Source organism: Taudactylus pleione, unplaced genomic scaffold (assembly GCF_031769625.1).
Source record: "Taudactylus pleione unplaced genomic scaffold, aTauple2 ptg000093l, whole genome shotgun sequence".
NCBI classification, from domain to species: Eukaryota; Metazoa; Chordata; class Amphibia; order Anura; family Myobatrachidae; genus Taudactylus; species Taudactylus pleione.
Genome location: NW_028284495.1, coordinates 6210159 through 6223839, shown reverse-complemented (window position 1 = coordinate 6223839; position 13681 = coordinate 6210159). Strand labels below are relative to the sequence as shown.

Genomic DNA, 13681 nt, shown 5'->3' with positions numbered 1-13681 from the left:
TTATTTATTACATATAAACTGCATTGCAGTTTTCCAGTCATGTATCTTATATTTATTTCAGATGTTCCATAATTGCTAATACATTGTGCAATTGTTGTGATCTGCAAAAGCTTTATTATACAATATCAGATAGATTCATCTGACAATAAAACATCTCCCTTAATGCTTTCTCCAAAATATTCATATATTTCTATCTATTTATATATCTAGAAATATGTATATATATATATATATATATATATATATATATATATATACACACACGCACACACACATATGAATTTCACATTAGTGCAAATCAAAATGTTCGAGCCTGAGCAACATATTTACTTACAATAGAAAATGTTATACTTCAAAATAAATGAAAATTAAAATTATTAAAAACGGACTCTGCGAGTGGTTATAACATATATTTAGTATATCATTGGTAAATATTATATACAATGTATTTAAATAAATAGTTAACATTTCTTCGGCCCTGGGCAATGTGCTAAAAATGTTTTATTCACATGACTATGGAATGTTCAACATAAAGAAAAGATGCATTTAATAAGAAAACAGCAACTCAGATCATCATGGTATAGACGTCCGATTGCAAGGCACATTCTTGGCAAATCAGAGTTCTGTTTTTAGTTATGTAGTTTAGATCTAGAATTAAACAGAAAACAATAAGTTAAATTGTTTTACATACCAAATATGTTTGTTTTTTTCATTTGAGATTAAATCTATATTAAAATATGAATTACACATGTTAAATATAAATGTTTAAAGTGAATAATCATTAAAATTAAACAACTCCATCCCACTAGCCCCAAAATTGAAAATACTTCATTTCCAAGTTATACTGTATGTGTCTCTGTATGCTTTTGCTCACTGGAAGCTACCATGCTGATCTATCTCTCCAGATTACATTGCTTTCTTCTTGATCCATTAATACAATTTTTGAGAAACAATTAATTGATTACTGTGACTATTAACATAATATTGCAAATATTTTGGTGATCTGGATATTTGCCCATTCTTACTAGGAGATAGACCTGCATTATGCACAAATGTAGTATTAATATTGTACATTTCTCATGAGATCTGCTGGTAACTAACCGCTGTAAGTCTAAGTTACGTTTCTAGGTGTGTTTTTTAATAGCTGTGTATATTTCTATAACTATACATACAAGCAAATAATGTTACAAGTCATTTTATATAATTAGTGTAAGATATACTTTCTATTACAAAAAATGCTCACTAGTAATTGGAAATGAGTATATGAATTTGGTGTGTTCTAGTTGACACATAATTTCTATCTTATTTTTTTATTTTTTTTTATTAGATGTCATAACAACAAACACAAAAGGCCACTCATATAATAATTTTTCATTATGTCTATAGGCTTTTCACTTTCAGATTTTTTCAACTTTTCACAATTTAGATACCATAATTAAAACACAGTAAAGATTACATGTGCCACTCCCTTTTTATAAAGTGCAGACAAAGGCCCTCATTCAGAGCCGGACGCTCTGAGCAGAGCGCATGCTCTGAATGAGGGCCGTCCTCCATAATTATGGAGCGTCCACCTGGACGCTCGTATAGCTGTGGGTCACCACCCACAGCCTATACAAGCATGCAGGTTGATGGCCGCGATGGTCATGACCATCGCGACCATTGCCACTGCGAGCCGGAGCCTGTGGTTGAGTTTCTCAACCGCAAGGCCCGGAGTGATTTTGGCTCTATCAGAGCCAAAATCACTCCCACTGACATCACTAGTGATGTCAATGGGCCGGCTTCTGACGGTAGGCGTTCCCTTGGGAACGCCCCCGTCTGGGAGGCACGCCCACCAAAGGGGGTGTGCTGTCAATCAACATCGACAGCACGCCCCCTTTGATCAGACACAACGAGCGAAGGAAAGTCCTTCGCTCGTCGCGTCTGGCGCATGCGCACGACGGAGCTCCCTCCATCGTGCGCATGCGCAGTACACACCATCGACCCACTTGCGAGCGGACAGCCGCTTGCGAGTGGGTCTGAATCAGGCCCAAAGTTTGGGATAACCTAATTTTAAAAATAAGTTATTGAAATCCTGTGTTTGCACATTTTTAGAGAGATTATCCTCAAAGTAATTATATATGTGGTTCCTCTCAGCATGTCAACATTTCATACCCAGCCCCAATGGAGAGATAAAAGCTCAGCTTGCATACAGATCAATACCTACTATATTTCACTAAACAAGCAAAGAACAGAAGGCCCATTCAGTGTTTCCATGTTGGACTTGTGTTCAACTCTAAATGAGCCCCTTTAACTTTATATCTAAAATATGATGGTGCAATTTACTATGAATTAATATTTAAATAGGTACAATTGACTGCCTTCAACTCCCACCAAGGTGTGCTGGGTACTGTGCATAGTTGACAGACCACAGATGCATGTCTGACAAAGCATGTAATACAATAATGTAATGTTAGCTGTCTGCCCCAGGCCCAACAATGGCACAGGCTTTCTGAAATGTATTTGAAATTGTTTAAAAATGGATGATGCCCTTAAATTTGTTAATGGTGACCTATCACGTGCTTGTTGCTGGTAAAGTGCCTAACATGTGTGATGAACAGTACATCCTGAGAAAGCTAGCAGAGGCTTCACACAAATATCACTGTTCTTCTTAAAACATTTTTCTCAGTTTAAGGTTTTTGTAACGGGTACTAGTTGCTCTTTAAACATTGTCAGTATCCTAAAAACTTAAATTCCAGAATCAGCAGTGTGATGTGAAATCCAACTATTACTATTTTAAGTTGAAATAACTAATCCTCTTATTCTTCCAAAGCTTCAACATTCTTGTGCATCACTGTGTAGGACTAAGTCTTATATATCTGTGTCAATTAGCATTAAGGAAGCAACTAAAGAATAGGACCTTTAGAACCCTTAAACCTTTTAAAACAGTAAATCTGAGTTAAAGATGCAGATAAGAGAGCACTCCCAGGCAGAAATATTTTCTGGGCTTCTATAGTACAGTGACTTCTGGGATAAATGGTCACATACTGCTAGGTAATACCCCTTTCAAATATTAGCAAAAACCCAGGAATTTGACGGGCACGGTGAGTTAACCCAGGTCCTGCTAATGTCTGAAAGGGTTTGACTTGGGTTGACAGTCCCGTGCCTTTGACCCTGTAATCAACCAGGGTTACTCCTGGGAATTGCAACCTGTGTCAGTGCCCCAGCTTATGTCTGAAAGGCATAACTAGGGTCTTTATGACTCAGGCCATAACTAAAAGGATTTGATTTGCAGACACAGTAGCACTCGGAGATGACATTATCTCCAAGTGTTGACTGTTAGAGAAAAGACTAGGTCACTGGAGGACCTGGGTCCGCTGTGAAGGGTGATGACCCAGGAATATCCCTGGCTCCATTACCCAGGTGTGTAAGGGGGTAAGTACTCTACCAGATACCAAAAACTGCAAGGGGGCCATTATCCACTCCATCACTACCAATAGTGTGGCTAATTCTGAGTCAGATGGATCTCTGTACACTGATGCAAATTTTGAGTTTTTGCATGCAGCCTACAGGATTCTGAGTGGGATGAAACATGTCAGGATCTGTCTTTCTGTGAAAGAGGGCTTTTTGGGTGGGAAAAAGGTGTTATATTGTAAACACATGGAACTGGGAGTGTCATGGGCATGTATCTAAAACTCGAGTCCTGCATACAGGGAAGGAAAGCTTGTTTCTGTCAGATCCCTTGCACCCAGCATGGGGCTGGTGCAAGTGCTGATACTAATGATCACAGTTGCAGTGGTTGGTGTAAAATCTATGGGCGGCATGGCTTTCCACTTGCAGACACATGGATCCTCGCATTGGCTGAACGGAATCTTGCATTAGGATAATGTAGTAAATCAGGCTTCCATAACTGCCCACAAGTACAGCCAATGTGCACAACTAAGAATCAGGTCCAATGTGTTTAATTCACTGAGACACAATGGCAGTCTAGAAAATAGACACTTATCTACCATATCAGTCATCAACTGGCATGTTGCTTGTTTTAGGTAGTCCCAGCCCTGCTACTAGTTTTAGAGAACGGTCAACAGCTTGGTTAAAGGATAAGTTAAGTACAAATTGCTTGTTTTTGCAAATTTTAAATGAACCAACACCACTGTTCTCTCTTTGTGGTCTAACAGTCACTTTCACATCCCTCTGACACATATTGTGACAATCCCAACAGGCTATATAAATAAAAATATATAGAGAGACACAATAAGCGGGGAGACTGTATGTACAGGTGTTTGCTTACATAGAAGACAGAATAGAAAGAAGTTAGTTTATCCAATAGTCAATAAAAAGGCACTTGTCTCTCTCTTGAAGTATTGGGGCCACTTAAAATTCTGCTATGGGACCAACAAAGTCCAGCTATGTCCCTGCTTACAGCTAGCTTCATATAGAATCACAAGACCTACTATCCCAGAAAAAATAACTCCATGTGTTAAGTATCTTATGCAATGTGTGAGGTTGAGAGTTTAAGTCCCATGTATGGTATGCTGAGAATTGTCTATTGTAAATACAAGGGGATTTAACTAAATGTGCTCATATCTCCTGTACATATAGGAGCCAATCAAACAAGTCCGCCTGCCAATGCCTCCCAATACATCAACAGAACATCATAAAAAAATATTGCAATGGTGAGAAAACATTACACCCTCACCTTTGCAGGGTTAGTCATTTTTGAGATGGAGACCTTAGGAGAAATGTAATAATCTGTCAGATGTAAGCATCAGAACAAATCTGCCTGATGTTTTAAAGCAGCAATTATTTAAAACACAACACAGGTTGGTGTTGATTTTTAAATTATGGCTGCTTTAAATCACTAGACAGACTCACTGGAATCATGCCAATGCCTGCATCTCGAAGGCTATAAATTCCCCCCTTTGTCTCTATTTCATAAAAAATTGGTCTATCAAGGGGTTTCTGGGTACTCAGAACCCCCTACACGCACGTGTGCCACTGTGCTCATTACAACTATATTGATCATTATATTCAATAAGAATGGAGGCTACTAAAGACCACAATTAGCCTAGATATAGTGGCTGGTCTTCTGATGTCACTAATGGCTATTGCCCATTATGATAACATATAAATGATAATGTAGAAGGGAGTGATTTGTGCCCTTTCACTGAGGAAACTGTTTGAGCAATTGAAAGCATTTCATGCCTAAAGAAAGAGGGATCCAAAACCTCAATGAGAAAGTCCAAATTTGCTAGTTCTTTATGGTGAAGGTCCAATTTATTTTGTTCTCAATTCTTGGCTTAGGTATGTTGAAATGTTATCACAAACAAACTGTATAGACAACCATCACTCACATATATGGCATGTAAGAATTGGGTACGTATAAACTTTAGTAATGCGTTACATTGGCATACTACCCACTACCTCAGATTTTGTTTATGGCAGTATTTTTTAAAGTAATTCAATCATAACATGGCAATATAACTGCGCTTCACTAACAGTGCCAGCATGTTGTCAGGTAAATAATAAATGATCATTTATGCTGTAGATTAGATAAGAATTTATCAAATCGCCAATGAGTTTTGTGACTGCAATGAAGATTATTTTTTAATACAGGTTACGGAATTTCGAAGATAACTTCTAAAATCATTACAATATGCAGTACATAATATGTATCAGTAATCATTGTCCATTTATATGTCTGTAAATAAAATTTTTACAATTAGTGTCTTCTGACATAAATTTAAATCACAGTACTTCTTCCAGTCTGTATACTATATGAATTATTACATGCAAAGAGAATATATTTGTATGTGTATTTGTTACAAATGGTTTGGAAATAATTAGGAATATACCTAGAGTTTTACAATGCAGTGATTTCCTTTTAAGACAAGGTAAAACTAATATACAATTACATAATACAGCATTTAGTGTCTTACATACTTACATCAACTTTCTAGGGCTGTGAGCATGTCTGGCTCTTAGCCAAACTTATTATCATTGTTGCACATCTTTTATAGACTGTAATAAAGGGGGAAAAATTATTTTGAATTAAAATAACATAATTGAATCAATATCAACAGATACTTATATAAATTATCAACATTTTATTCAGTAATATTTACAATTCATATTTCTTAGTTTTGGGAGATGTTAAAATATTTAGTATATAACAGATGCATTGAGAATATGATAATATTACAACAGGTAGATACTAGGGAACAGATTACACTTATTTACTCTAACTGTGGCGCCGATTGATATAGGATTTATTTAGGTCTAATATAGGAAGTGCCAGAGGTATTATTTTATATTGATATAGAAATTTAGGGACGGTGAGTCCCTATCTACCTCACAGGCAGCATCCTTGACAGAACCTATATGTATCAGCGCTGCCTTCACTTACATTTTTTAGGGAACAGAAAACCCTTAAAAAAACTACTACAATGTAAGTATTATGTATCTTTCCATGGGTATTATTTTCTTTGAATGACATAATAAAAGTAAGAGCAAAAGAAAGAGTCATTCTGTTAAGATCTGGGTTTGTTGTGGATGCGAGGTGGTAATAGGAGCAGATACCTGAACAGACAGTTTACTGATTGACACTGGTGAGATGAAATCCAGAGTGGTTATGGAGTAATTTGATTAGTAGTAGCAGATGAGTTAAGTGGAGAGTTGTACTGAGATGGCTCAGTGTAGAAACTGGATCAGCTCTGATGTGAGCCAACAGAGAGCCAGGTAAATGGAGGCAGTGTAGGTAAAGGGTCAACTTCACACTCAGGTCTTTTGGCAGGGAGAGGGTTAATAGAAAATGCAGGGTGGTTCCAGCAGGAGGCTGGGAACAGGCAGAGCGATGCAGGCTGCTTGGAAGCTGGGATCCAGCAAGAGCACAGGCGAGCATGGGAACAGACAGGTCTCAGATGCACAGGAACTCTCTCACAGCATGCGCTGTGAAACACGTTGCACTGGCAACTATGGAGAGATTTGAACTCCCTTAAGTACTCAGTGCAGGATCGTGAATGGTCGGAGAAAGCATGTGACATGCCAGGATTGGAGCAACTAAGTCACTTAACCAGAAGCAAGATGGCGGCGCCCATTCCAGAACAGAATGGAAACACCACCAGGCTTACCCCAGCCAGACTGACACAGTGCCTGTGGAACACCTCGCTCAGCTAATGCCTGCCGCCAGACACCAGCCCCTCTGCCGGAAGGACCACGCCACAGAACTCTCACAGGTAATACCCATCGTCCCCTATGCCGGGAAACCCTTGTCATGATACAATCCAGTTTAGAGAGTAGGATGGTTTATTGGCACATCCATGTGTTGTTCCTGGTTACCTGGTGCTTACTTTGACTGCTATATTATATATAATGCTTATTTTGTTTACCTGTGATGGGTTTGGTATATTACTGTAGCTTCACATTCACCATGTTGACATAAAAATGTCAACATTTATGAAATGTTGACATGGTCAGATTGCCGACACTGTATTTTTAAGGTATACCTAATCCTAGCATTACCCCTAACACTAACCCTAATGCCTAAACCTAACCCTAAAACAAACCCTAACTATTAAACCTAAGCCTAACCTTAACACTAATGCTAATCTCAATATTTTCGCAATGTCAACATTTCATATGTCGACATTCTGTTTATGTTCACAATTCCCAGGTTTCGATAATTATGATGTCAACATTGTACCCATCTGTTTGCATTCTGTTCATATTAATATTATGAATGCAACCCAGCTGCATACTGAATGCCAGGTCTTCTTTAAGCATATCAAAAATAATAAAACATCATGAATATATATATGTATATATATATATATATATATATATTCAGTCAGGTCCATAAATATTGGGACATTGACAGAATTTTCATATTTTGTCCTCTATTCACCACCACAATGGCTTTGAAATTAAACAAACAAGATGTGCTTTAACGGAAGACTTTCAGATTTAATTTAAGGGTAATTACATCCAAATCAGGTGAACGGTGTAGGGATTAAAACAGTTTCTATATGTGCCTCCCTGAGGCTAAAATATGAAAATTCTGTCAATGTCCCAATATTTATGGACCTGACTGTATATTCCATAGACAAAAAACCTTACGGTTTCACATGTCTCATTAGGGCTGCTTAGACATCATCTGAAAACTCACAAAACCTATTGAATTTCTGCCACTCAAACTCCAAAAAGCAATGCAATTATGATCATTAAGGCTGACGCCAATTCCAATGAGCACACAATTCTGTGAATTAGCAGCTCCACTCTGTGAGAGTGCTGAAACTGCAGTTAACCACATGGTGTCATGGCATACCATATCTGTATTACGCAAGGAATACGTCCATTAAGGCGTCAGCCTTAATGATCGTAATTTAATTGCTTTTTGGAGTTTGAGTGGCAGAAATTCAATAGGTTTTGTGATTTTTCAGATCATATCTAAGCAGCCTTAATGGGACATGTAAAACTGTAAATATTTTGTCTATGGAAATTCAGAGATTTTTAAAAATGTATTAACTATCAGGGTTTGGATGAGCAAACCGGGCCACCTGCAGGGGAGAAGGGCAACAAAATGGTACACTAGCGCAGGTGGAAGAGGGGCCAGAACACAGGAGGTGGTTTGGGAGGTGCAGAGTGCTAGACGGCAGTAGGCGTGTGGGGTAGCGGCATCAGCGGTGGTGCAGAGCAGTAGCAGCAGTGCAGTGCAAAGGGGGCATCAGTGGGCAACAGAGGGCTCACTGGTAGTGCACATTCACTTGAGAAATTAAAATCAATAAGACACAGATGCACGAACGCAGCAGTGAGATCCATCTATGCATCTATGTTAAAAATTGAATGTGTAAAATAAAAAAAGGTGCCCACTTCCAAAAACACAACCAGCACCGGGTTTTAACAGCCATTCCTGGTTGTGTTTAAATACAGGGGAAAAATTATGGAGGGGTACCCTGTACTTAAGCACAACCAGCACAGGGCTAGTCAGAACCAGCCCTGGTTGCCAAAATAAGGGGGACAAATGATGTAGGGGTCCCCCGTATTCAGTGCAACCGGTACTGGGCTCTGAGCCGGCCCTGGTTCTGGAAATACAGGGGGAAATAATGCATAGGATCCCCCCGTATTTACCAGAGCCAGCACTGGACCCTTTCTAGTGGGAGGGTGATGCCACAGCCACAGGAGCCCTTTCACCAGGCCCCCCAGCCGAAGCATCACCCCTGGCCACTAGTCAGCCCAGGCCGGGGATCCCTTGGGAGCTGGGGACACACCCCAATAAAAGGGTCCCTGTCTCCAGGGCTATCCCCGGCACCCCTGGGTGGTGGGTGCCGGGTTGATTATGTAAAGTGTGGTGCAAGTAAAGTTTGAATATTGGCTTTTGCTGTGGATCTACAGTTCCCAGCAAACCTCCCCCGCATGCTGGTACTTGGAGAACCACAACTATCAGCATGCAGGACATTATGGGCCTGCTGGTACCTGTAGTTCCACAGCAAAAGCAATATTAAAAAGCCATACAACACACACAACATAGAAAAGTACAATTTTATTAAAACACACATACACACACACACACACACACACATGTACTCACACATGCACACACTATCTCACATACTCAGGAGCACCTGTAAATATGGAAAAAATGCCCCGTCCCCCAAAAATAACAACCAGCACCGGGCTTTGAAGACTGGTTTTGCTAAATACAGGGGACAAATGACATAGGGGTCCCCCGTATTAAGCACAACCAGCAGAACCAGAACCAGTCCTGGTTGCCAAAATATGGGGGACAAACGACATAGCGGTCCCCTGTATTAAGCGCAACCAGCACTGGAGTCGGTCCTGGCTCGGGAAATACAGGGGGAAAAAATGTGTAGGATCCCCCTGTATATACCAGAACCAGCACCGGACCCTTTCTAGCAGGGTGGTCATGCCCCAACCAGGGAAGCCCTTTCACCATGCCCCCTAGCCAAAACATCACCCCAGACCGCTAGTCAGCCCAGGCCAGGGATCCCTGTGGACCCCCCCAATAAAGGGGTCCCCCTCTCCAGGGCACCCTAGGCCCAGGCTGATAGCCTAGTGCTATCCCTGGCACCTCTGGGCGGTGGGTGCCGGGTTGATTATGTAAAGTGTGGTGCAAGTAAAGTTTGAATATTTGCTTTTGCTGTGGAACTACAGTTCCAAGCAAGCCTCCCCTGCGCGCTGGTACTTGGAGAACAACAACTATCAGCATGCAGGGCATTACGGGCCTGCTGGTACCTGTAGTTCCACAGCAAAAGCAATATTAAAAAAACAACACACACCATAGAAAAGTAAAATTTTATTAAAACATACATGCACATACACAAACACATGTATTCACACATGCACACATTATCTCACATATTCACCTATGTATACCTGTAGCCATTCTGTTCAATGAAGCACCTGTACATATGAAAAAAAAAATACGGGGGACAAACAACATAGGGGTCACCATATTCAGTGCAACCAGCACTTGAGTCGGTCCTGGTTCTGGAAATACAGGGGGAAAATATGCGTAGGGTCCCCCAGTATATACCAGAACCAGCACCGGACCTTTCTAATAGGGTGGTCATGCCCCAACCAGGGAAGCCGTTTCACCATGCCCCCTAGCCAAAGCATCACCCCAGACCGCTAGTCAGCCCAGGCAAGGGATCCTTGTGGACCCCCCCAATAAAGGGGTCCCCCTCTCCGGGGCAGCCCAGGCCCAGGCTGATAGTCTAGGGCTATCCCCGGCACCTCTGGGCGGTGGGTGCCGGGTTGATTATGTAAAGTGTGGTGCAAGTAAAGTTTGAATATTGGCTTTTGCTGTGGAACTATAGTTCCCAGCAAGCCTCCCCCGCATGCTGGTACTTGGAGAAGCACAACTATCAGCATGCATGGCATTAAGGGCCTGCTGGTACCTGTAGTTCCACAGCAAAAGCAATATTAAAAAAACAACACACACACCATAGAAAAGTAACATTTTATTAAAACATACATGCACACACGCAAACATATGTACTCACACATGCACACACTATCTCACATATGTATCCCTGTAGCCAATCTGTCCAATGGAGCACCTGTAAATATGAAAAAAAAAAATACGGGGGACAAACGACATAGGGGTCACCATATTCAGTGCAACCAGCACTTGAGTCGGTCCTGGTTCTGGAAATACAGGGGGAAAATATGCGTAGGGTCCCCCAGTATATACCAGAACCAGCACCGGACCTTTTCTAGTAGGGTGGTCATGCCCCAACCAGGGAAGCCGTTTCACCATGCCCCCTAGCCAAAACATCACCCCAGACCGCTAGTCAGCCCAGGCAAGGGATCCTTGTGGACCCCCCCAATAAAGGGGTCCCCCTCTCCGGGGCAGCCCAGGCCCAGGCTGATAGTCTAGGGCTATCCCCGGCACCTCTGGGCGGTGGGTGCCGGGTTGATTATGTAAAGTGTGGTGCAAGTAAAGTTTGAATATTTGCTTTTGCTGTGGAACTATAGTTCCCAGCAAGCCTCCCCTGCGCGCTGGTACTTGGAGAACAACAACTATCAGCATGCAGGGCATTACGGGCCTGCTGGTACCTGTAGTTCCACAGCAAAAGCAATATTAAAAAAACAACACACACCATAGAAAAGTAAAATTTTATTAAAACATACATGCACATACACAAACACATGTATTCACACATGCACACATTATCTCACATATTCACCTATGTATACCTGTAGCCATTCTGTTCAATGAAGCACCTGTACATATGAAAAAAAAAATACGGGGGACAAACAACATAGGGGTCACCATATTCAGTGCAACCAGCACTTGAGTCGGTCCTGGTTCTGGAAATACAGGGGGAAAATATGCGTAGGGTCCCCCAGTATATACCAGAACCAGCACCGGACCCTTTCTAGTGGGGTGGTCATGCCCCAACCAGGGTAGCCCTTTCACCGGGCCCCCCAGCCAAAGCATCACCCCAAACCGCTAGTCGGCCCTGGGCTGGGGATCCCTGGGGAGCTGGGGACCCCCCCAATAAAGGGGTCCCCCTCTCCAGGGAACCTCAGGCCCAAGCTGATAGCCCAGGGCTATCCCCAGCACCCCTGGGCAGTGGGTGCTGGGTTGTGTTGTTTGGTGCATATGAAAATATAAATATTGTCTTTTGCAGTAGTACTACAGGTCCCAGCAGGCATCCCCACATACTGGCACTTGGAGAACCACAAGTACCAGCAGGCAGGGCATTAAGGGCCTGCTGGTACCTATAGTACCCCTGCAAAATAAATATTAAAATAAAAATAACAGACACAATTATTTTATTTTGCTGCATCTTCACCTGGGGGGCGGCAGCCTTTTAGAACTTTTACATGGCTGCCGCTTCCCCCAGGACTTCTACGGCATCTTCACCTGGAGGGCGGCGGCCTTTAAGCTCTTTTTTACGGCAGCTGCCAATCCAGAGCTTCCGTGGCATCTTCTGTCTTCGACAGCTCTTCTCTGCTGCCTCCTGGCCGACGGATTGTGAGTGGATAGTGCCTCACACTGGCTGTATATAAGCCAGCCAAGGGGGCGGGCCAATCACGTTGCGAATTTTCTTTGAATTTCAAAAATGGCGCTGAGGCACCATTTTTGAAAAGGGCACGCTCCGTTCTCACCATTGAAGTCAATGGTGAGAACAGCTCATTGGCTGAGAGACAGAAGGCTTGCCTCTCTCCCCCAATGATCGCTCCTCTCCGGGATTTCTGAACTGAAATCCCGGGTGGAGCTGTCATTCGGGTAGTAGTGTCCTTAGAGGACACTGATAATGTATGAGGGTCCGTGGCGTAATTGCATTTTTTTTTTGCCAAGACCCTGAATTGCCTGAAGAGGACAGATCCACGCATAGGAGGAGGTAAGTATGGAATTATTATTACAGGTGCTCCATTGGATTATCTACTGGAGAATAGGACAGATTGACTTCAGGGATACTAGGTGAGTATGTGAGATAGTGTGTATGCATGTGTGAGTAGATGTGTGTGTGCATGTATATTTTAATAACATTTTACTTTTCTATGGTGTGTGTTCTGTGGTTTTGTAATATTGCTTTCGCTGTGGAACTACAGCTACCAGCAGGCCCATAATGCCCCGCATGCTGACACTTGTAATTCTACAAGTACCAGCATGCGGGGAGGCTTGCTGGGAATTGTAGTTTCACAGCAAAAGGCAATATTTTAACTATTTACTTGCACCACACTTTACACAATCAACCTGGCACCCATCGCTCCAGTGGTGCTGGGGAAAGCCCTGGGCTATCAGCCTGGGCCTGTGGTCCACTGTATTTCCAGAACAAGGACTGGCTCAGAGCCCAGTGCTGGTTGCACTTAATACGGGGGACCACCTATGTCATTTGTCCCCTGTATTTAGCACAACCAGCACTGGGTCTCCAAAGCCCAGTGCTGGTTGTTTTTTGGGGGCTGGGGCCACGCCAAACACAAAAGCAGTTGTCATGGATCTTCCAGATCCGAGCTTCTGTGTGCTGCTACCTCCCCCGGGACCTAACGCCTGCCCCACCACTGCCCACACTGCTGCCCGCACCATGGCCGCTATAGCCCGCTACCGTCCCCGGGTTCTGGACACAGCTAGCACCTGCTACCCCCCCGTGCCTTTCCCTCAGGTCCCGCTGCAGCTAATGGCCATTTCTTTCCCCTGAGCCCACCACCGCTAAAGCCCACAAACGACGGCCAT

General features: G+C 42.5%; 1 protein-coding gene across 1 annotated transcript in view; it reads right to left on the bottom strand.

Annotated features, from left to right (window-relative positions):
- Positions 1-479: 479 nt before the first annotated feature.
- ALKAL1 (ALK and LTK ligand 1) overlaps positions 480-13681 on the bottom strand; it is a 124124-nt gene continuing 110922 nt past the window's right edge. Inside the window, exons 6-7 of the mRNA XM_088469730.1 lie at positions 5924-5997; positions 480-648 (exon numbers count right to left, since the gene is read on the bottom strand). Of these exons, the coding sequence (XP_088325856.1) occupies positions 5933-5997 (65 nt within the window). The 3' untranslated portion in view covers positions 480-648; positions 5924-5932. The remainder of the gene's footprint in view (positions 649-5923; positions 5998-13681) is intronic.